Genomic DNA, 24,142 nt, shown 5'->3' with positions numbered 1-24,142 from the left:
ATGAAACTTTTATAGATAGATAGATAGATGGATAGATGGATAGATGGATAGATGGATAGATAGATGGATAGATGGATAGATGGATAGATAGATGGATAGATGGATAGATGGATAGATAGATAGATAGATAGATAGATACTTCAGGCCTAAACTGAAGGCTTGGACTTATATCATCTTCACCACCACCAGTCCAGAAGGGGGCAGTGTTGTTCAGGATGCTCACTCTGGTGCAGGAGTGAACTCAAACGTGGCTGAGGTTAAATTTACTGCAAGTAAGAAAATAATAATCATACATTTAAAGTAATATCAAAGCTGCCTATTGAGACGATTTGATTACAGTTTTGTAGAAGCTATTTGTGGTATTTGATCTGTGTATTAATGTATTATATGGATTAATTACATTAGGCAACACAAATAGATAGATAGATAGATAGACAGACAGACAGACAGACAGACAGACATACAGACAGACAGATAGATAGATAGATAGACAGACAGATAGACAGATAGATAGATAGATAGATAGATAGATAGATAGATTGATAGATAGATAGATAGGCAGACAGACAGACAGTGCATGTGCGCGTCCACGTGTCCGCCGGCCCACTGCAGGCGGTGCAGGCCGAGCAGGGGAGGGTCATAACGGGGAGTGTCCCGGGCCACATGCATAAACAGCGGCTCTGCTCTGCGCTGCTCCGCCGACCCGACGCCTCTCCGCTCCGCCTGCAGCTCCGCACAGTCCCGACCCGAACCACGACCCGAACCCGTTCCGTCGGTTTCTGATCACAAGCTCCGCGTCCAGGTGAGTGGAACAAGCGCCACTTCTTGCCTTCCCCCCCTCCGGACCGTGGCACAGATTTATGCGCAGTAATCCGACGCCTTAATCACAGAATAATGCACCGTTACCTCCCGTGCCTTTGTCTTCCAAGGTGCGCAAACGAGCGTAACGTGGCCATTTGGCTCCTTCCTGTGCGTAAAGTGGTTACGCGTGGCAAAGATGGTGATAAAATGGGTTTTAAAACAGGTTGTTTTCTGCCAACCGGGCTTTTCATCGTCCAAACGCAGCTGCTGCCATATATGGACAAGCTGCTGAAACTCTGAGAGGAGCCTGAAACTCACTGGTTCCATCTTAAATTAACTCTGGTCAGTGTGTGAACGATGATTTCAGGCGACAGAGACACGAGAGAAGGGAACAAGTTGAGTTTAGCTGCTTTACAGTACAATAAAAAAAGGGTTAATTTACTCAGCAGCTGAGGAGGAAGCAGGAGGAAGCAGGAGGAAGCAGGATGGGGTCTCCTCAGCAGCTGCATCTTCTATTGAGAGGAGGCATCTCTGGTTGCCGTGGGAACACACAACCAAATAGTAGAGTTTGAGGAAATTGCTCACAGCATCCTGTGTGTGTGGGTGTTTGCAGCAGCAGCCGTGAGGTGTGTGTCAGACACTGTGGTCAATATATGTCTGTCAAGAAAGTCTCAAATATGTCTCCAGCCAATCAGGAAGCACTGTGTCAGACCCCCCCCCCCCCCCCCCCCCCCACACACACACTCAGCTGTGCAGGCAGACAGAGATTATGGGATGCCTGAATTCAACCGCAGAGCTGCACCCCTCCTCTGTTTAAGCCTCAAACAACTGTGTGCACCACGGGACAGCTGAACTGTTCTGCAGACATGATATCCTCAGTGAAAGAAAGGAAATATTGAGGAAATCATCACATTTATCAGACTCATCATCTCATTGTTTTCGATCGGCCTCATCTGGGGCAGGAAACACGGCAGACACGGATACAGCATCTGTGGTGTCGCCAAAAAGTTTCCATGTGCCGCCCTCTGCCAGCCAGAAAACCTAAATTTAGGAGATTGTCCCTCACATGAAAAGTGACAGCATGTCTTCTTGTTTCCTGACAAACAAGCTATTGTGATTTTGCAGTTATGCATCGATTGTCCTCCTTGTTCTGTCACAGTTGCAAAAGAGGATTAACATTGTTGTGCTGCTGTAAAACGCGTCAGGGAGGATGATATGTTAATATGAGATGTCAATATTCAGACCGGGCTATGGCTGCTTAGGTTAAATATCATTGTTTCAGAGTTTGAATACGTGTATGTCAGTGTGAAGCAGGTCCTGACTACACACTGAATTAAATCCATTCAAAGGCTTGAAAACAATGGTTATTTTCAACTTTACATTTTAACCAAATTACGCTTAACTTTATTGGAAATCATCAGATGTCTCTTTCCAACTGAAGGTTTAAATTGTGTAAACGGTGGCAGATCAGAGAATGTTCACACATCTTTGTAACAGTGTCATGGGTCACGATGTCGGGCGTGAACATGTCCCGTGCTACGGACTTTGACATTTGCATTATCACATGCATCCCCTTCAGGGTTAGACTTCAGTTCTGAAAGCAGATAAAACTAGTTCCTGGTGACACAGCCCTCTCGTATCCTTTAATAACCATCTGTGTATCAGGGCTGTTATTTACAAAGTCATAAACAGTCATTTTGGTTCTGCTTGTTCTACATTGTGCAAACAGATGAATGGGAAGCTGAGCGGTGTATAGGGGCTATTAAAGTGTAGTGTCCGTGTCATCTGTGTCCTGGGCAAGTTGCGGAGCAGCTGAAGAGACCTCGACAGTCTGAGAGCGGAGTGCACGGAGAAAATGAGTCATCAAGAATCTCCCCCCCTGAGGGAGCAACCTTTTTTCTTTGGGAGAAACTCAGTACAGACGTTCAGTTTGAGCCCAGAAACCCAGATTTCACACATAACAACTATTTCTGTGCTTGTTTTTGAACTGTAACTCCAACCAAGGAATCACAAGCCACTGTCACAAGAATCCACTTCTCACTATCTGCGTAATGGATCAAGTGGTTGTGTTTTGACTCAGGCCCCGAGCGAGGGCAGACACAAAAGAGAGGCTGGTGAAAATGGGGGAGGGGAGTGAATAACTGGGGATGGAATGACAGGCCCACTCCCTGTTTGTTTGGAGCTCCGGGGGGGCACAAAGAGGCATGAGGGTGTAGAAACTCCACAAATATCTCTGCAGAGCCGTGGGCTGGCCTGCGGACGCCGCCTGCTCCGACCAGCAGGCCCTGCATCAACCGGCGGTCATGTGACCTGTTCTATTTAGGCCTGTAGCTGTGTGTGCTGAGTCAAACCACCGTCCCTCAAGTAGCTGCTCTCAGACACACACTGAACTCCAGAGAATCTCCTGGAATGATCCGAAATGTCAGAGTCAGTTGCTGCGGGTTTTCTCCAGAGGTTTTCCTGCCAGTCCCCTCGTCAAAACTCAGATAACATCTCTGTGTGGACTTGTTAGTGACGTTTGAAACACAAAACTGAAAAGGAAAACAAAAACAATGCAAATATCTCAGTAAGAAAAGAGGAGTCAGTCACTGTAAAGACAGAGACAAAGATCTCAAGTTGGAAAGACAATGACATTCAAGAGCTTTTGTTGATTTGGGCCGACGCCTGTGTCGATGTGCTGTAAAGGAAAACACGGGATTTCTGCAGAAGAAGTTCTACGTCATGTCCGTCACCTCTCACCTGTGGACCTTCTGCGGAGTTGATATCTGAAAAACTGCTTTTATCAAACCTGGAACATTTAATAATGTTGTTTTTAATTCAGCTGCTGAAGTTCATTAAAAGATACACACAAAGATATTCTTTAAAAATGTAAACTTTGTGTCCCTGTTAGATTCTTTAGTTATCATTTCTCTAATATCAGCTTTGATCCTTCAAAGCGCGAGGTGAACCAGACGCTGATGTTTCCTTTATTAAGTCACAGACAGTATCTAACTCCGGGATGAAGCAGCTTTCATGTGCAGCGACAGACAGAAGATTCCGCTCCATCACACGGGGGGGGGGGGAGATCACAGTCAAACGCAGTCGTATTTATTCAGCACCACCGAGAATCTGCAGAAAATGAAGTTGCACTAAAGTGATGTTTTCAGTGAGCGAGACTACTCAGGGTAAAGGTGCGTGGCTTTGGTTGGATGAAAAGCATAGTTTCCTTAAACAAGTCAAGTTTTTTCAGACGTCTCTATTTTCAGACTTTGAGAAAGAGATATATGCTGTGTGCTTTTAAACAGTAATCATGAGGGTTGAGTGAGAGGCATTTCACACTATATGAAAGCAAAGGTGCAAAACTTTACTTCAAGTAACTTATAAATGAAGTTTTCCTGTTGATCTCTACGCCGGTATACTCCATGTGTGTCTCATTACTGCAGTTATAGGTGTTTTTAGGTTTTTATATGAACGACAGTGTGTTACATCCGTCCCCGTGTTAAACAGGATCCTCTTACTTAGCTCACATCTCTGCGTTCAAGCTGTTTTCATATTACAGGGTGTGACGGAGGATGGTAATGAATGGTTGTAGTGTTACGAGGAAGAGTTACTGATTTATTACGAGCTGACTGGGAACATCAGGTTATTGTTAACCTGCGTAGCTGGAAGCAGGGATATCGTTTTCACCCCTGTCTCTGTGTTGGTGTGTGAACAAGACAACTCGACAATACGTGGATGGAATTCCAGGTGATTTATTTCTTCGGCTGATCGGTCAAAGGTTAACGTCACAGAAAGGACTGTTTTTCCAACTGTAAGTGTTCCCGCGTGGCCACAGATGCTGTCTGGCTTTAGTGGGATTCAGGCGTCTCCCAGGTGGAAAATTTCCACCAGGCGTCTTTAGGAAAATTCTGCTTTTCCACGTCCTCCGTCAAACTATAACGACTCATTGTTCCCCAGCAGCCCCAGCTCTTCTTGGTCCGGTCAAACCAGGACACAGAGTCGTGGAGGTTCAGACTACAAACTTGAGTCTTGAGGTTGTGTTTTCACTTCCGTCTGTTTGTTTGTTAGCAGGATGACACAAAAACTACTGCATAGATTGAGTGGAATGATGGAACATGGGCCAAGAAAGAACCCGTTAAATCTTGGCATGGACGCGGATCAGGGGCTTGATGCAGAACGTTTTGTGATTTTATCTTTAACATTGTGAGATTGGGCGTTTTTTGACATTTTCACTAATTTCCCAGGAAAATAATCAGGCATATATAGGGAACTGATATCTATGCAAATAAAAATGTCGATCTAGTGGATTTAAATGTGGTTTTCATGATGGAACTGTGGGGCCTTGGCAGAGGTTTGCATTGTAGCTTCAAAATTCAGGAAAGTTGACTGTGAAAATGGTTGTTGCCAAACTTATCCACATATCTTTCCATGTGGGAACACGCCACAGCAGCTGAACGTGAGTCTGACTGTTACATAACAGCAGAGATGGGGGGGGGGAAAGGAACCCCACATTTCTTTGGCCCGGCCGCGTCGATTCAGAGCCACTTCCCTTTTCCAAGGCGAGCAGCGGATTCCTGCCATGTTTGTGGGCAGAGCGCCGCGCAGAAGAATGAGCGATTCTCGTTCCAGTGTGGAACGGTTAGTCGTACAAAATGAACAGCCGCGGATCCGAGCAGCAGTCCTGTGTAAAACTAGATTTCTGGGTTCATTACGAACTTCGTGACCTCCAGTCTGTGTTGTTTTGTAAACACCTGAACCTGAGCGAGTGAAATCTGGACAAAATGCAGCAGGAGGCCACAGAAGCTCTTTTCAGAGACGTGAGGTTCTAATTTGAGAACACGGCTTCACTGTTGAGAAACTGTTTACAATCTCTGTGCAGTGTTTACTGTGCCAACCATCTATTCATATGGAGGCTGTGTGTGTGTGTGTGTGTGTGTGTGTGTGTGTCAGAGTCTGCTGCAAACACACACCCCACTTCTGACCAGTGTTGCTTCACAGAGCTGATTGCGTCATATGAAACATTTATGTTTAACCACACAACAGTTACTATACATCTGTCAAACAGATATAATGGAGTCAAAAGTAGAAAGTCTGCCTCTTAAACGTGGTGGTTTTAAAATGTTAAGTAGAAAATACAAGTCAGATCTAAATATTTGTACAAAGGAAAGTGGACTGACCCTATTTCCACCACTTCAACAAATATGAAGAGTAACAATTACTTCGAATTTTCCTTGTGCAGCAGAAGAGTCCTTCACCATCATGTTTAAGCCAAACGCCACCTCATCAATAATTTGAAATTCTCTGAGATTGACACGTGAAATATGATCTGATTTCCTCACTGTTAACCTTTTGTAATAATAATAATGACAGAGAACTTTCACAATCCAGATTACTTCACGAGGCGCCACTTGAAATAAATGAGTCGTAAAATCCTCCAAATTGAAAGACAATAGCAAAAAAACAATTAGAAAAGCCAGTTAAAAAAAAATTAAAGCTCGCGTAAAATCAGGAGAGAGACTGATAAAAGTACGACTTGAGAAGGGACTTGGAAGAAATAGCTGAGTCATTTGGATTTCCTCATTCAGACTGTAGCAGAGAGACCTGCAGGCTGCAAACCCAATGCTGCACAGACACGTACTTCAGACACTTGATCAGGCGCCATGTGTCCTTTCTGCTCTGAGATACGACTCAAGTGCATCGTGGGAGTGTTATTGAATTTACTGGACTGCTGATGTGTCCGTGGGCAACATGTTGTTATTCGTCCCTGAGAGACCAATCAAGGATTCTGTTATTCTGACGGAGCTGCTGTGTTAGAAGATGACTCATTCATAACAGGAAGTGCTTTTTGAAACGTGGACATACATGATGAGGAGGATCTGACGCAAATATGTCCGATGAACTGTATAATGGGAACTTAAGCGTCCAGATGTTTAGGAGCTTGAATATAGAGGGAACATAAAGATGGACAACATAACTGCTGCAAAAAAGGGAAGCCAAAACATCTAATTCGCCCCCTGGTGGCTCGCTGCAGTGTGGGTCATAAACCTCCCCCCTCCATGATGCTTTCTGTCATTGTAGGTCGTTCTTATCACGCTGATGCTGTAATAGTGGTTTTAATTTGTTGTTTGATGCAATAAAAACGACATCCAGAGAACAACTCGTGATTGGTCGACTGTGCGTGTAAGATTTCCCAGTCACTGACTTATTTATCTTTTAATTTGAAGGAATTTTACCACCCCACCGCTCCTTTTTGCAGGTTTTTCTATTTTTCCATTTTGTTGATTTATGATTTTCTCCCTCCCATAGTGAGCAGTTATCCGAGTCTCTGTGTATATAGTAAGGGAAAGTTTAAAGAATAAAAATATCTAGTTATGAATCAGTGTCTTTTGTAGATATATATTTATACAGAGTGTTTCTTCTGCCAGCGTCACTGGCAGTTATGACTTCCTCGGACTTCCTTTTCCTTCTCACTGGGGGAAACACCCAGTGCACGGGGCTCCAGTGACTCAGTGACTCACGCTGCTAAGTATTAATATATAACTATAACCCTAAACTTTATCTTTGTATCCATGGTGACAACTCTGCCTTAAGAGGGGGTGGCTTCTTATTTTCCAGAGCAAATAAGAGCGTCCCAGTCGCACTTTTTCAAAGGTTATTACAAAGCTTTACGACTCTTATCTGTGTTTGATCGACGGATTTGTGACAATACGGCTTGTTGCCACGGGAACGTGTCGGGAAAGCACTTAAAGCTCAGGTGTCGCCGTGTTTCTCTCCGCAGGCAGGATGGCAGCGCATCACCCAGAGTTTGAGCGGGCTGGAAAGAAGCCGGGCCTCCAGGTGTGGAGGGTGGAGAACTTTGACCTGGTGCCAGTGCCAGAGAACCTGTGCGGCGGATTTTACACCGGAGACGCCTACCTCATCCTCAACACCATCAAACAGCGCTCCGGCAACCTGCAGTTCGACCTCCACTTCTGGTTGGGTGAGTGCAGCGAAACAGAAACTGCCACTCAAAGAGAGACGATAAGATTAGAGGCAATGAAGCAGAATTTTTTACTTTGTTCTGATAACTTTCTTTAGCAAATTCAAACTAAAACTGTGAAGTAATGCAGCTCCTCTTAAATGCATGAAACTCAAAATAATTGTTATATATTATGCCTTATTTTCCATCTTTATTCCAGAGCAGGACTTAATGATTTATGTTTTTGATTTTGTAAAGCTTTCACTTAAAGCCCCTCTCGCACAAATCAATACGTCCTGCTCTCAAACTGAAAGACCCCACTCTTGAAGACAGATGGGGTCAGAGGTCAGACTGGTTTGTGGCTCCTGTGAATGAGGGGGGTGGGGGTGGGGGGGGGGTCATTTATTAGGATTTCATTTGGAGCGACAGAAGCTGAGTCTGGTCTTTTTTCCTTTATCGACTCAATGTGCTTTTAGTCGACGTGATTGATCCTGGAAACAGCATTTAGTGGTAAACAGGATCTGATGTAACTCACCGTGTGACCAGGAATAGAAAAATGTTGCATGTATTTATGTGTCTGCTGGATCTGACCCCCACCCCCCCCTCCCGCCGCTGCCACTCATCGATCTGCTGAGTCGTCAGTGACAGAAACACAAAACGTGACTCTCTCTCTCTGTGGATGTGGAGTTAGACTGAATGAGACTAGAGGATTAAAATGGACGGTTCTTTTGGCGCAGGTGACTTCTGCTCCCAGGATGAGAGCGGCTCGGCGGCCATCTTCACCGTCCAGATGGACGACTTCCTCGGGGGGAAACCCATCCAGTACCGCGAGGTCCAGGGACACGAGTCCAAAACCTTTCTGGGCTACTTCAAGTCTGGAATCAAGTACATGGTGAGATCCATCTGCCAGGAAGATGTCCCATTGCTTCTGGTTTGGTGCATTTTAAACCTGCCTGTTTATTTATTGAAAGTTTAAATATTTCATCACATTTTAAATGATAAACTGTGTTTTTTATTTAGTTAGTGTTAAAATTGGGAAGATCCAGTCATTTATGGTTCAATATATATATATTTTTTTATTATGTTTTTATTATGTACCATTAAAAGTAATAAAATATAATCAGAATGGTCACACGGCACCTGTTTAATAGGTCACCTGTGTTGTTATGTCATTACAAAAGTGTCTAAATCTCCCAATAAGAATTAAAACGATTTTAGTTTGGTTTAAATCTTTAAGTTTGAGGGTTTTATTTTGAATTTTTCTGACGTGCAACTCTTACCTTGCAGAAAGGAGGTGTGGCGTCTGGGTTCAAGCACGTCGTCACCAACGAGGTGGCCGTGCAGCGGGTGTTCCAGGTCAAAGGTCGTCGTTCTGTCAGGGCAACAGAGGTGCCGGTGAGCTGGGACAGCTTCAACCAGGGAGACTGTTTCATCGTGGACCTTGGAAACGTGAGTCAGGCCGAGCAGATTAATACTGAATATTAAATAATGATAACAACGAGAACAACAATAAAGTTTTATCTTCACCTACTCTGCTCCTCGTTCCTGTTGTTGATGTACAGGAGATTTTCCAGTGGTGCGGCTCCCAGAGCAACCGCTTTGAGAAGCTGAAGGCTACGCAGGTCGCCAAGGGTATCCGTGACAACGAGCGCAGCGGCAGGGCTCGGGTCTACGTCTGTGAGGAGGGGACGGAGAGAGAGAAGATGTTAGAGGTGAGAACAGTGAGTCATGAGTCTCATTTCTACTGCGAGAAACTTGTGTTAAAACCTCTGCTTCTTCTCAGGTTTTAGGTCCGAAACCAGATCTGCCTGAAGGAGCCGCAGACGACATCAAGGCCGACGCCGCCAACAGGAAGATGGCCAAACTCTACAAGGTGAGAGACATGGGTAACGCCTCAGGTGCTTTCTAACATGTAATACCTGTTGTTGTATAGGTCTCATTACTTTAAATGAAACTCTCTCTATTTTTACAGGTGTCCAACGCCAGTGGAGGCATGACCATCGCACTGGTGGCTGCAGAGAACCCGTTCGCTCAGAGCGCCCTGGAGTCTGGTGACTGCTTCATCCTGGACCACGGCCCCGACGGCAAGATCTTCGTCTGGAAAGGTCAGTGAAGGAGCTTCAGTGAATTCACCAGAACGATGTTCATTTTACAGTGGTTCACGGTCACAGGTAGATAATCGACACCACTATATAGTATATATACTATAACTACAAATTTCGTGGAAATCTGGCGGGGTATTTTTTGTCTATTTCTGTTACAAACGTAGATGTTGGGGGTAAAAACTGAAATACTTCCTGACTAAATGTAATAATCCTTAATATCTCTGCTTCTCCAGGCAAAGATGCAAACATGGACGAGCGAAAGGCGGCGATGAAGGCGGCGGAAGAGTTCATCAAGAAGATGGGTTACCCCAAACACACGCAGGTGCAGATCCTGCCGGAGATGGGCGAGACGCCGCTCTTCAAGCAGTTCTTCAAAAACTGGCGGGACAAGGATCAGACTCAGGGCCTGGGCATCGCCTACATCGCCAACAGCATCGCCAACATCGAGAAGGTGCCCTTCGACGCCGCCGGCCTGCACGACTCCGCCGCCATGGCAGCGCAGCACGGCATGGTGGATGACGGCAGCGGGGAGAAACAGGTGAGAGCAGGGAGGGTGTTCAGTGATGCTGGTGACCCGAGGCGCCTGGTTTCAGCTGTTTTAATCCTGTAGGGGGCGCAGGCGTATAACTATTCTGACAATCAATGAACAGCTCCCTCTGGTGGAAAACCCTTAGCCTGCTAAATATGAATTTATGATGTCAGCTCATGAAAAGAATCATCTCACAGTTTGTTTGATTTTTTTTTTTTTTACAGATCTGGCGAATTGAGGGATCCGACAAGGTGGAGGTGGATCCGTCCACATATGGACAGTTCTACGGAGGAGACAGTTACATCATCCTGTACAACTACCAGCACGGAGGACGTCGGGGACACATCATCTACATGTGGTGAGAATACGAGAAGCAAAATACCAGAAATCAGTTTTAAACACGCCGGCAGTGTTTGATATAAAAGTTAAAGTTACCCTGTGAAAATTATAACAACTAGGTGTCTCTGTAGAGTTGTGTTTTTTAAGCATGGCCCTTGTTTTGTTTGTTCTCGTGGACACGCATGTACGGGTGTTAGCACACGGGTGAAGGAAGTAAATGGTTTCCACTTGGACAGACTTTTTTCACCACCACCGAGGAAGTTATGTTATCACCCGTGTCTGTTGCAAACATGACATTTTATGGATTCTTCCCTGACTCATATCACACCCTTCCACCAGGTGTCGTGTTCATCTGTAATGTAAATTTTAGCGCAATCCTGCGAACAAATAAATAAACAAACAAACGCAGATGAAAACGTCACCCCCTTGGGCGGAGACGTGCAGTTTGTGCAGCCACTTGACTGAATGAACTGTTTCCCAGGCAGGGGGCGGACTCCAGTCAGGACGAGATCGGGACCTCAGCGATCCTCGGGTCCCAGCTGGACGACGAGCTGGGCGGTGGTCCTGTCCAGGTAAAACACGTCGTCCCCCTCAGTGTGTCTGTTTGCTTTGTCCTCCTCACGAGCTTATCTTCATTTGATCATTCCTGTTGTTAATGTCTCCTCTGGCTTACCCAGCTCAGTCACCTCCTGTCTGACCTTTACATCCTCTCACTCTGTGTACTCCCCTCCTCTTCCTCCTCCTCCTCCTCCTCTTCCTCCTCCTCCTCTTCCTCCTCCTCCTCTTCCTCCTCCTGCTCCTCCTGCTCCTCCTGCTGCTGCTGCTTCTTTCCCTCTTGGTTTCTGACCTTTTCTGTGCCTTCAGGTTGTCGGTGCTCCTATTACCACTCAGGTACTTTTCCATCCATTTCCTGCTCCTCTTCCTCCCATAATGACTCAAAAAACGGGTTTGTCCAGATCCAGAGATGAAAAGAAGCAAACAATAAAAAGATATATACAAATATCAAGACACCAAAAAGGGCTTTAAATGGCCTTGAATGTGATAATGAAGTAGATCAAATCTACAGTGAAATCTTCTCGGTCAAACACAAACAGGACTTTCAGATGCCGGTGTTGATGGGAGGTTCTCTCCTCCTCCGTTTCCTCTGTCCGCCCTGAGCTGACATCAGAGCGACACTGTGTCAACTGTCACTGAATGATCATGTTTGTTAAATACACAAACACAATGTGATTTAGGAAGTAACAGAAGAGATCATAAAATAGTTTTCTACTCATTTCTGCACTTCACTCCACTGGTGTGTCTTTACTCTGCATGTACACCCTTTGTGTGTCTTTGCTGACTCAGCATGAAACTGTGTGTGTGTGTGTGTTTGAATCCATCCAGTGCTGCAAATGTCACGTTTATTTTTCCAGGTGTTTCCCAGCTCTCACTTTAAAAATAGAGAACAGCTGTCGTGCAGATGTCACTTTTGTTGTCAAACTGCACTTTAATTTACTTTTACTGTTTATGTCCGGTTATCGTTTGAGAATCGTTTGGGTCAGTTTGAATGTTTATTGATACCAGTACAATCTCTACGTTTCGGTCCAGTACAGATACCAAAAAATATATATAACAGTTATTTTTCATTTTAAAAATCCCAAATTTCATTTTACGAAGAATCCAATCATCTGAAATGTTAAATATCTTTTGAATTCGCTTTAAACGTGAACTACAACATGTAAACTCCGCAAACTCGTCAGAGTGGACTGCACGACTTCCCCTCCATAAACATTTATAACAAAAGCTTCAGACCAAAGACTCAAAAAACTTTTCAGACATAAATCTGCATCATCAAAGTTTCCAAATTTCACGTAACTGACTTTCATCACCTTGTGGCACCGGCCGCACAGCTCGGTGCCGCCATCTTGTGTCTGCACAGGGGAATGCAGCATTTTTGTACATATTGTTAATGCATGAAGTGTTTTTACTGTAACCACCGTCTCGTCGCCCCTGAGCGCTCACTGTGGTGTTCTTGTACCAGGTGAGGGTGGTGCAGGGGAAGGAGCCGGCCCATCTGATGAGTCTGTTTGGAGGACAGCCCATGGTGGTGTACAAGGGGGGCACGTCCAGAGACGGAGGTCAGTCGGCTGCTGCAGAGACTCGACTCTTCCAGGTGCGATCCAACTCTGCAGGACACACCAGAGCTGTGGAGGTAAGAGAGCACACGTCGCCACCTTCAAATGTCGTGATTCTAAAGCACGAGTCTGGTGATATTCTACAAATGCACGTTAACCTGAAGGACCTCTGTGTTTCTGCAGCTTGATGCTTCAGCGTCCAACCTGAACTCCAACGACGCGTTTATCCTGGTGACCCCCGGTGACTCGTTCGTGTGGGTGGGCGTCGGTGCCAGCGACACGGAGAAGCAGGGAGCTCAGCAGCTGTGCGACATCCTGGGAGCGTCGGTCTCCGAGCTGTCGGAGGGAGGAGAGACCGGTGAGGAGGCTCAGAATACTGTTCTCTCATGTTTATGTGCTTTTAAAGCAGAATATAATCGTTGTATTACAGAGTTATATCTGTGGTCAAGCTGTGAAAATGTAGATCTTCTGTGTGAAGTAGTTTTCTTTTTGTTTCTTGTAGCTCATGTTCATGCATATTAAAACAAAGCCGTGATTGTCTCGCCCCTCTAGATTTTATCAGTGAGCTTGTGATGCTTCAAAGCTCTAAAAGAAACCGGGTTATAGAACCTCAGGCTAAAACACAACAGATTGAATTTTTAATTAACGCCCTGCTTTCAAGAACCGGCTTCAGTTCTTAAAAGCTCCTAAAGACAAAATGCAACATTTTATTTCTATGAGCTCAAGAAAACAAAACTAAATTCCTGCTGTGAGTTGAGTAAAACTGTACGTTGACATATCTTTGACACTATTTTACTGGTTCTGTGATTCAAATTTCATATTGATTTTTGATGTGTAAATATTAAAATCATATTATTATGTCTAGATGTTGGATAATGTCGTATATTTAAGCAGCAGTGATGTTGAAGATGATGATGAAGGAATCTCCGCGGACACCGTTCTTGCTTGTATAATAAGGTTTATTACACAGAAGTTACAGGTCAGGACGGGTACCTAGGTATACCCGGAGACGTTCTCGGCCAATGAAGAAGTCTACCTCGCCGGTGCCGGACAAGCCTTCATATAGGGAAGTTGTTTCCGCCCAGGAAATAAGACAAAATGACGTCATACATAGGGGCCTCTAATACAAAACATGCTTCCTACTTAAAGATGGAAACCCCTCTATCCACTTCCTACTTAAAGATGGAAACCCCTCTATCTAACAGGTCAAAGAGAGTTTCTCCGGGTCACAGAGAACTTAACAAGTATCATATCGAATAATAATTAGATTCCTCTGAGAGTCAGGAAACGAGGGGCCCCCTAACCATGAATATGTCATTAACAAGGGGCCCCCTAATTATGAACATGTCATTAACAATCTATGTTAGCTGAATATACCACATATTTCCCCCCTTCGAGACTTCACAAAGTCTCGAAAGAACAAAAGAAGAAAACATACAGGTGTATAATCATGACAAAAATAACAATCCGTCCTGTAACATAATTGTAACAATAAAGCAACTGTATGGAGCGTAAAAGTGAGAGTGAAAAACCCGTCAGGCAGCTATCTTTCCTGAAATATCCATCAAACAAACTAGACGGGAAAATTCTCTCACGGCCCCTCTGCCTAGGCGACCATACATAGTACTCCATACCAATGAAATTAGGAATTTTAGCAAATTGTGTAAGGAAATGATTTAAGCAAATACATATGGAACCCTCAGCAAATCAAAACAAAACAAATGTCCAAAGTCAGGCTGGTCGACCCATCGCACCTTTCAACGGACCTTTTCCTGCCTAGCCCCTCTATCCCTAAACACCAAGAAAAAGAAAACATCTGAGGTCCCAGTATATTTACCCAATAACAGAAAACATCATTTTCCTAGCAATTAACACACAGAGAACACAGTTCAATTTTAATATTACTCATGCAATATATAAGAGAAGACATAAGAATGTATAACACTGCAGTTTCTCAGCAGCATTGATTCTCAGTTGTAGTATCGATGACGTGTTGAATCTGGATATCGTATCATACGTCCTTGTTCAGAGTCCTTCAGTCCATTCGTATTGTTCTGTTTGAAGTGTCTGAATCCATTCAACACATCGGAGTCCCTGAACAATCAACCACCCTCACAGTGGTCTTCCCCCAATATGTTCTAGAATGAAAGAAAAGAAAACCAGTATCTTTTGCATACAGAACAGATACAAATTAAACATCAAATACAGATTAACACTCTCTAAGTAAATGTGAAATTATAAGTCACATTGTCCATTTCCCCCCTGTAAACACACCACTAATATAATAAGAAACTACAAAATAACTAAGCAATAACAGAGGTAAATGTTAGGATTATAATAACATCAGATATTCAAAATGGATATACATCCACCCTTATCACGTCGTCCTCATCAACGTCCGTGTCAGCACCACATAATAATGGCATCTGAGTTTGATCACCGGGCATCACAACTCCAACCCATCTCAATATCATAACCTTCGCAAAGGTCAACAACAGCGTACAAAAACAAAACATCACACTCAACGTTAGAACAAGTGCTGCCAAAACCTGAACTAGCACTGCTCCTACTGGCCCTAATTTGTCTTGCAACCAAGCATTTGCAGACCATCCAGCGTTTTCCGATGGGCCAAACGCATCCCTTATAAGCTTCAATGCATCTATAACACTAGTCATATTATCAGAACTATCAGGAATCAAAGTATAGCAAGCATTCCCAGTTAAGTTCAAAGCCACACATAGGCCACCTTGTTTGGCCAAAATATAGTCAAGAGCCATGTCATGTTTTAGCAACGTCAGTCTGTGGCTTTTCTGAGTATTTGACAAATATTCAAAACCTTTTATGGTTTCGTTTGCAAAACCCTGTAGGGTGTAGGTAATATTATCAATGTGATCTGCCAAGAATGTCACCCCATACCATGGAAATAATCCTATAGCCCACTTCTCTGCTAGACTTATTCTCCAATGGTACGATTCCAAATTGTTAAACTGTGCCATCTCCCGTTTCTTCCTACTTCCGGAAACGACATTAGATTGGACCTCATCTGGCCCTTTTCCCTTCTGCATAGTAAAAACCTCATATGGGAGTTTCAACATTGTCATATAACAGCATCCTGTCCACCCATACGGTAGAAATATATATGCCTTATCACCACAAACCCACCAAATATCCTTGAAATTCCCTATAGTCACATTCCCAGGCAAACTCTGGATCTGCACCCTTAAAGTTATATTCTGTCTGTGATGTGGTACATCAAAAGTTACTTCATACGAATCATTACTCATCTTATGTCCACGCTTACCCAAGTCCATCATATATTTGTCACAATCTGATATCCCCATAAACATTCCCGGCCCATCATGAGTATTATTTGAACAAAAACAGCTGTTAGCTCTCACTGATGTCACTTCCATTATATCAGGGACCGCCGTTGTGATATCTTCATGCTGATCAAGTAAATTTACATATGGTAATTCCCCCAACCAAGAACAAGTAAATCTAGGCCTAAACAGATGTACTGACCAAGCCATCACTACATCTTCTGCTGACTGCTGCTGATACAACAGCCACGATAGTGCATAACTTTGGCATATAGCGGTTAGTGGTTCTGGTACAGTCTCTAAAATTGAAGGCCATGAGTTCGGCGATGGAACCTTTACCACACATGGACCATTCCAATTCATAACCGATCTTACGGAATGCGTTAATTGCTGGAACCATAAGTTCCTACTTGCCCATGGGTCTGCAATTCGTAATACTGAAGGATCAAACCCAAACGCCTTCCATTTAGTTTCTCTCTTTTGTAATGTATGGTATTGATCAGTCATGTGTTCTGGTGTCTGATCAGAGTCAAAAAAGTAATTAACTACGTCTGAAATAGTCCTCTGAACTGTCACAGATGAATCTGCATCATTCTCTTCCATCATCTGTTCTCTAACTTCAACAATCTCATTACTACTGTTCACCCTAGGCTCTATCTTTAACATTAGCTTTTGGGTTACATTAACCACATCCTTAAATGTCAAAGGTGTCATGTCAGATGTCTGCGTCACATTTACAAATGTCGTAGACGTCAAAGATGTCGTCAATTCTCTTGTTTCCCCAACATCTTGGAGGTCTGTACTCTTATTCTCACCTATTATCACTAGAGACACTATACGAACTCTAAATCCCAACTCGGACCGCTCACTCCCAAAACGTGGATCATAAAAAGAACACCTATAATCACCTTGATCTTCCTGTTGAGGCCTATATACATAAAGACTACAATCTCCCTCAACCTTCAGTCTCCTTTTATCATTAATTAACGTATACTTCCTTAATGGTGATGTCCCTAACAGAACTAGAACCCTACCATGGCTATCTTTCCACTCAACTCTAAGTTTCCCTTCATCACTATTTTCTCCTGTACACTGACATGGAAGCTGAACTGACTTCCCCAAGGTTACTTCAACCCTGGTTCTAGTAACGGTTTGGTTTAACCCTTTTCCTAACTGGTCTCGGGCTCCTTGGTCTAACTGGATCCCTGAGTTGTCCTGCAGCGGAGTCACAGCCCTCTGGCGCTTCGCAGGCAACTGAAATAGGTCCTGCTGTGTCTGGGACATGTTGAAAGACAATGTCACTAAATCTTCTTTCCTGTTCATTAACTGCAAAGTCATTTCTAGCATCATCAGAAATGTGCACAGAATCATCAACATTGTCCACAACTAGTTCAGGCATAGGACCCCTCTGAGTTGGAATGTGACCAGGAGGAACCATCACTCCCCTCCGAACATTGTTTTTCAGACAGATAGTGCACCTGCCTATGACATAATCAATCTGTTCAAGCAAACATGGTGCCCAAAAACCATACTCCTTTGTAATTTTTCTCCTAACTTCCCCCCTTGCAACGTGAGCCAACCCATGCGCCTCCTGAATCATTAGACCCAACAAGTCTGGAGGTGCTATTATCAGCCCCTCATGATTTCTCCAAAGTCCAGTAGAATCTCGGGTGGCACCTCGGTCTAGCCACAACTGTTTATCCATTTCAGGAGCAGCTTCCTGAATTAAAATCACATCCTTAAGCGTAATTTTGTCTTCCAAGTTCACTTCATGAGTGACCAGAAGAACTTTGCCCAATTTATCTGCTCCAGTGACTGCTTTTGCAGCTTCATCAGCCGCTCTATTCCCTTATGAAACCTTTGACGCATCAATCTTATGTGCCGTGCATTTAGCTATTGCTATTTCTTTAGGCTTCATCATAGCATGTAACAATTTCATGATTTGGGCGTGATGCTGTATTGGAGAACCATCCGTTTTCTTAAATCCTCGGTTCTTCCACACCGATCCAAACAAGTGGCACACATTATGTGCATATGCAGAGTCGGTATATATTGTCACTCGCTTACCTTCTGCCAACAAACACGCTTCAGTTAGCCCCACAAGCTCAGCAAGCTGTGCAGATGCAGGCTGTGGTATCACTTCAGCCTTCTCAACAACAAATCCAGTTCCTTGGGCTTTTACTACTGCATAGCCAGCACTCAATTTATCGCCCACACGATAACAGGACCCATCAGTCCAATACTCCAGGTCCGCCTCACGCAATGGGAGGGCTTGTAAATCTGATCTAAGCCTAGAGTATTTCTCTGCTTCTTGAGTGTCAACTGTTTTCTTGAGCGCAATGCATTTTTCATGCCCAATAGTTGGGAGACTTCTTTCTGCAGCTCATCCCTCCGTATCTGCAACTCCTCTAACTGGTTCTCCAGTGTTCTTTGTCTTTCTGGACTACTAGTTTTTCCCAAGTCATAGGAGCATCGGTCCATACTTCTTTCGACCTCTCTTAAAGTCCTCCGTACATCCTCTTCTATTTCAGTACTGAATGTCGCAGGACAAAACTTTCTTGAAGATGAAGGAGTCCTGGTCTCCAAATCTTCATCGCTGTCTCCATTCTCACTGTCATTTAGTGGTATCATCTCCTCTCTTTTCCATCCTTTCCTTCTCCACCTTCTCATTTTCCATCCTTTCCTTGTCTACCTTCTCATTTTCCATCTTTTCCTTGTCCAGCTTCTCATTTTCCATCTTTTCCTTGTCCACCTTCTCATTTTCCATCTTTTCCTTGTCCACCTTCTCATTTTCCATCTTTTCCTTCTCTGCCTTGTATGTGGACACAAGTACCTCCATTATTATAATTACATCTGGGTTAAGAGTCCCCTCTACTGGCCATGGTTGGTCAATTTCAGGCCAGAATTTATGCCATTTTTCCGATATTTTTTTGCAATGTTTGCGATGCCTTTAACTAAAGGATTATTCTTCTGTACTACATCAACAGGAGTAGTTACTTTTGGACTTTTAGTGCCCTTTTTCCCCATTGTAACGGCTTCCTTATGTTCCCTTATTGTAAATTAAAAAGTAATTGCTAAGATTAAAACTACTTAAAGCTATTTAGATTACTTATCTCCCCCCTTTTTTTTTTTTTTTCAATCAATCAACCAATTAACCAATCAATCAATTAAACAATTAACAAATCAATCAATCAAACAATTAGCAAATCAGTCAACTAACCAATTAATCAATCAACAAATCAATCAAGCACTCAATCAGTCAATCAACCAACTAACAAATTAATCAATTCATCAATTCATGTATTACAACCATTAAGACACCACAGCCAATAAAAAAAATGAAATTGATTTGCCAACTCCAAAGGAATCAAAAGCTCATTGATGTAATAGCACAACCCAAAGTCCGCTTATAATATTTGACAAAAAGATCACACTCTCACAAGTGACTCACTGTCACCAAATGCGCTCTTGGTCGCAGCAAGACAATCACCTAATTATCACCCAATATTCACCTCAAATCGTCAAACAGTCACAATAGTGAATCTCCAACACAGCACAGATCAGAATAAACCACGCACAAACAATAAAACTCACATCTGCAACTGACAGCAGAGTTTAGACCAAACAATCATATTCTATTAATTAGTTAAATGTATTAACTGGTCAGTCCGTTGCCAAGCCTTTTATTTATTTATTTATTTATTTATTTATTTATTTATTTATTTATTTTTGGATAAACTGTACCGGCCTTGATCAGACTGGAGACAGGAGCTGCACACGCAGATGTCAGCAAGCCTCAATCTGTGTGATGCACCGGCCAGCTGCCTTCTCGTCTTCCTGCCTCAATTCCCACTCACCGTAAATGGATAAGGGAAAGAAACAGGCAATGATTTAGTATCCTATGAACCCATTAGGTCCTTTGAACAGCATCATAAGCGATTCAGTATGATTTGCACACATTTGCACACGTTATCTGCCAGCATTTAGGTCAATAGATGTTTTTCCCCTTTAAATACCAGTAATAATCCCATACCATGCATCATCAATATATAATTTAGTTTATTTCACTCTAATAATATCTTTAAAGTTCTCAATAGTTTATTATTTATTCACGGCTGTATTAATAACTCAACAGTCCTTTCATAAACCAATATATATCTGTATGACTCTCTGCCTGCACACAGCACATGTGTCAGTCCCAGTGAGGAAAAACAGATATGTTATTCTTATTTATACCAGCCCGTAGTGTAGATGTGGACACTCTTGATACCAGCATATTTGTATTCTCTGGTCAATGCAACCAATTTCCTCTCGTTATCACCTTAAAACAAATTCTAACTATCTCTCCTATCAAAATTATCATTATCCAGTATTTAAAGTCCAAAATGTCAAATTAAACTCAATTTGCTCCCAAATTAAACCCCTAACTAAGCATTGTAGAATTTAATGAAAACCAAATGAATCAAAAAGCTTTAGCGATTAAAGAAATTTTAGAACTACAAACATATCCAATCTAGCTGAATCAAACAAACAATAATATTTCCTAATACTGTCTGCACAATCTCGCTGTCCCACAAACAAACAAACAAATTGTCTTTTTTAGCTTAAACTAAACCCCATTAAAGAATTGGTTTTAAAAACTTTGTGACTCTGCCCCTGCGTCTCACAAGAGGGTGTTAATCACAGAGGTTATTTTTTCTCTTTATACACGAGAGAGAGAGAGAGCGAGCCTGTCACACACACACACACCAGTGCGACACATGGGGAAGGTGGGGGCGAGTGGAGGGAGGGAAAGCTAGACCCACATGATTCATTACGTCCTCTGGAAGAGGCTCATTGTTTTATTTAATACAGAAAGCAGAATATCTTTCCTTATAAGTTATCAAATTTCCCGTTATCAACCACAACCTATATATGTTTATTCAATCATAAAATCTTATTTATTAACCTAAACCACATAGACCAACCCCCTACAGTTTGTCACACACAGCTGGAACACAGTAATGACCAGCTTCACACACACACACAGGATACGGCTGGGAGATGTCTCCCTGTTCATGAACGCACACACATTGCCACACAATGAAAAACACTGCAAATTCAACCCAAAAACACAAACAGCACTCATCTTATATTCCCCAAAACAACTCATTCATACCATACATTCATATAGCATGCTTTTTGCCGCGCACTTTTCTCTCTTATTCTTTTAAATTTATGCTACCTATGAGATGTAAATATTCGATGAGAGGCTGCATCAGACACTGTTCGTCAACAAATGTTCAGAGTGGGAACATACAATCAAATTTTTATTCTACAATCTCCAGTTTATTAAACTGACCTGTGGTGAGGTTTTTGCGGCCCATTCTAACAGCTCCTCTTCCTGAGGGCTTCTATATCCAGATTCTGCGGCGTCTTTCCCTGATCATCTCTTTGATCCTATTTCTCTCTCATTACTCTGTCCCTTATCACTGTTTACATTTATTTATTCAAATTTCCTGGATCCAGGATTATCCCAATTTTCTTTTTTTTTTTTTTTTAACTCAATTCCTGACTATGCCAAAGCCAACTGTCACGCAGTGACTAATCTACACATGTCTTACCGTTAAGAAGTTGAGGGCCCAATCTTCATTAATCTTGCACAATGTTATTTAGCTCACCTTATCGTTACAATGAAGCTATTCTACACATACAATACATCTCTTGTATTTATGTTATTTCCTTTCTTCACTTTTTATCTTCTCTTATAATAATCCCCCCTTTATTTGCGTTGTGCACTATGCAAATAAAATCAAATTTAGCACGGAGCTTCACTTCAAACATCAACACAACATGACATGTCCATAAAAAAGAAAAGGTTCTTTACGGTGTGACCAGACAGCAGACACACAACAGCCTCAATGAACGAACCAGCGTCCAGTCAAGTGAGAAATGCTCACCGTGTGTGAAGGTCTTGGAGATGCCGCAGGCCACAGCACGTCCAGAGTTCGTGACGCCAAATTTGTCGTATATTTAAGCAGCAGTGATGTTGAAGATGATGATGAAGGAATCTCCGCGGACACCGTTCTTGCTTGTATAATAAGGTTTATTACACAGAAGTTACAGGTCAGGACGGGTACCTAGGTATACCCGGAGACGTTCTCGGCCAATGAAGAAGTCTACCTCGCCGGTGCCGGACAAGCCTTCATATAGGGAAGTTGTTTCCGCCCAGGAAATAAGACAAAATGACGTCATACATAGGGGCCTCTAATACAAAACATGCTTCCTACTTAAAGATGGAAACCCCTCTATCCACTTCCTACTTAAAGATGGAAACCCCTCTATCTAACAGGTCAAAGAGAGTTTCTCCGGGTCACAGAGAACTTAACAAGTATCATATCGAATAATAATTAGATTCCTCTGAGAGTCAGGAAACGAGGGGCCCCCTAACCATGAATATGTCATTAACAAGGGGCCCCCTAATTATGAACATGTCATTAACAATCTATGTTAGCTGAATATACCACAATAACTTGGGTGTGTGTGTGTGTGTCGTCGCCACAGATCAGTTCTGGGAAGCTCTGGGAGGAAAAGCAGATTATCGCACGTCGACCAGACTCAAGGACAAGATGGACGCTCATCCACCCAGACTCTTCGCCTGCTCCAATAAGACAGGAAACTTCATCGTGAGTATTTCAAGAGAAACTGAGGGAACTGACCCTTTAAATCAGACAAAATTATACAACATGCATGTAAATGTACTGCTCTGAGGCCACAGTGCATTAATGAAGTGATCCTGCGTGTCAGATTGAGGAGGTACCCGGGGAGATGACCCAGGAAGACCTCGCCACTGATGATGTCATGATCCTCGACACCTGGGACCAGGTAAAAGCAACCAGAGCTGTGAAGAGACATGGATTCAAAATCACTGCAACAAACAGAACGAATATGCACAAACCATTTCTATTTTTTTAGGTGTTTGTCTGGATCGGAAACGAGGCCCAAGAGGAAGAGAAGACTGAAGCCATGACATCTGGTAAAAACATCGTATTATCATCATTTTGCAAAATAAAAAACACGTCAAGTCATATTTAAATTGTGAATCCCAAGAAAATACTGCACTTACAAAAGGATCCTTGCCAGAGTCTGGTTTCACATCCCTGTCGTCTTGTTCTGCATGTTCTCTACGATCTTCAGTAATAACTTCTGGCCTCTTCCCTCAGCGGTCCGTTACATCGAGACGGATCCGGCCAACAGAGACCGCAGGACGCCCATCGTCAAGATCAAGCAGGGCTTCGAGCCGCCCACCTTCTCCGGCTGGTTCCTGGGCTGGGACCACGACTACTGGACCAGCGACCCTCTGGAGCGCGCTATGGCTGAACTGGCCCTGTGAGCCGTCACCTGACACCCCCCCCCCGCTCCGCCACAATCATTAAGACTTTTCCAGCCGCAGTTGCGTCGTTTCTTTTTTTTTATATTCTGTTGTTTTTTTAAGGGATAGAGTTCTATAAATTAGTGTCTTCTTTCACTTTGTCTCACTGATGATTATACTTCTTAACCAACAAATAACAATCAAGCTTTAACAGATACACATACTTCCTGTAGGGTTTTGCAGTAAATCAGTTTTTAAAACGCCATTAAAAAGCCCACTGCCTATTTAAAGCAATACAACCAATGCCTTAAAATTCTTTCCTCTAGATAACAGTTAAGCTGTGGAACTCTTGAACCTTTTTACAAGGTACTGCTGAACTTGAAGGTTTCCTTCACAGACCTCAGTTTGTTTGTCACTTCTATTTATTTTTTTAAAATAGCAGATTTATTCCCAGGAAGCTTGAGTGATGCTGCAGTTGCAAACTTTTCACGGGAAACCGACGCTTTGCTGCTTTACGAGCTAGTTACATCTCCTGTGACCCTTTCTCAGGTTTCCCTAAGCCTTGTTATCATTTCAATAAAACTAAATTAAACATGTTATGTCTCTGCTTTTTTTTTTACCCACACTTTTAACAAAGGCACTTTTC

At 43.0% G+C, this 24,142-nt stretch overlaps 2 protein-coding genes across 4 annotated transcripts; one reads left to right on the top strand and one right to left on the bottom strand.

Annotated features, from left to right (window-relative positions):
- Window positions 1-605: 605 nt before the first annotated feature.
- Window positions 606-24,092, top strand: gsna (gelsolin a). Of its 2 annotated transcripts, none has more exons than XM_034601457.1 (16): window positions 606-802; window positions 7,559-7,759; window positions 8,476-8,630; window positions 9,026-9,187; window positions 9,301-9,450; window positions 9,522-9,611; window positions 9,711-9,843; window positions 10,077-10,381; window positions 10,597-10,730; window positions 11,193-11,283; window positions 12,732-12,902; window positions 13,009-13,183; window positions 22,689-22,810; window positions 22,932-23,009; window positions 23,100-23,160; window positions 23,348-23,614. In XM_034601457.1, exons 2-16 carry the CDS (start codon window positions 7,564-7,566, stop codon window positions 23,515-23,517), a joined length of 2,193 nt encoding a protein of 730 aa, XP_034457348.1. In that variant the 5' UTR covers window positions 606-802; window positions 7,559-7,563; the 3' UTR covers window positions 23,518-23,614. The 2 variants fall into 2 exon arrangements, with proteins under 2 accessions (XP_034457348.1, XP_034457347.1); XM_034601456.1 differs by lacking the exon at window positions 606-802 and adding an exon at window positions 11,576-11,602 and having other exon boundaries at window positions 7,564-7,759; window positions 23,348-24,092.
- On the bottom strand, window positions 14,337-16,764 carry LOC117771281. 2 transcript variants are annotated; one of them, XM_034601459.1, is made up of 2 exons: window positions 15,385-16,764; window positions 14,337-15,116 (listed from the first exon to the last, which is right to left on the bottom strand). In XM_034601459.1, the coding sequence occupies exons 1-2, from the start codon at window positions 16,749-16,751 to the stop codon at window positions 15,068-15,070; spliced, it is 1,416 nt and encodes a 471-aa protein (XP_034457350.1). In that variant the 5' UTR covers window positions 16,752-16,764; the 3' UTR covers window positions 14,337-15,067. The 2 variants fall into 2 exon arrangements, with proteins under 2 accessions (XP_034457350.1, XP_034457349.1); XM_034601458.1 differs by having other exon boundaries at window positions 14,337-15,119; window positions 15,388-16,760.
- Window positions 24,093-24,142: the final 50 nt, after the last annotated feature.

This window comes from Hippoglossus hippoglossus, chromosome 12, assembly GCF_009819705.1.
Source record: "Hippoglossus hippoglossus isolate fHipHip1 chromosome 12, fHipHip1.pri, whole genome shotgun sequence".
In the NCBI taxonomy this organism is placed as follows: Eukaryota; Metazoa; Chordata; class Actinopteri; order Pleuronectiformes; family Pleuronectidae; genus Hippoglossus; species Hippoglossus hippoglossus.
This window is presented reverse-complemented; position numbering and strand designations above follow the sequence as displayed.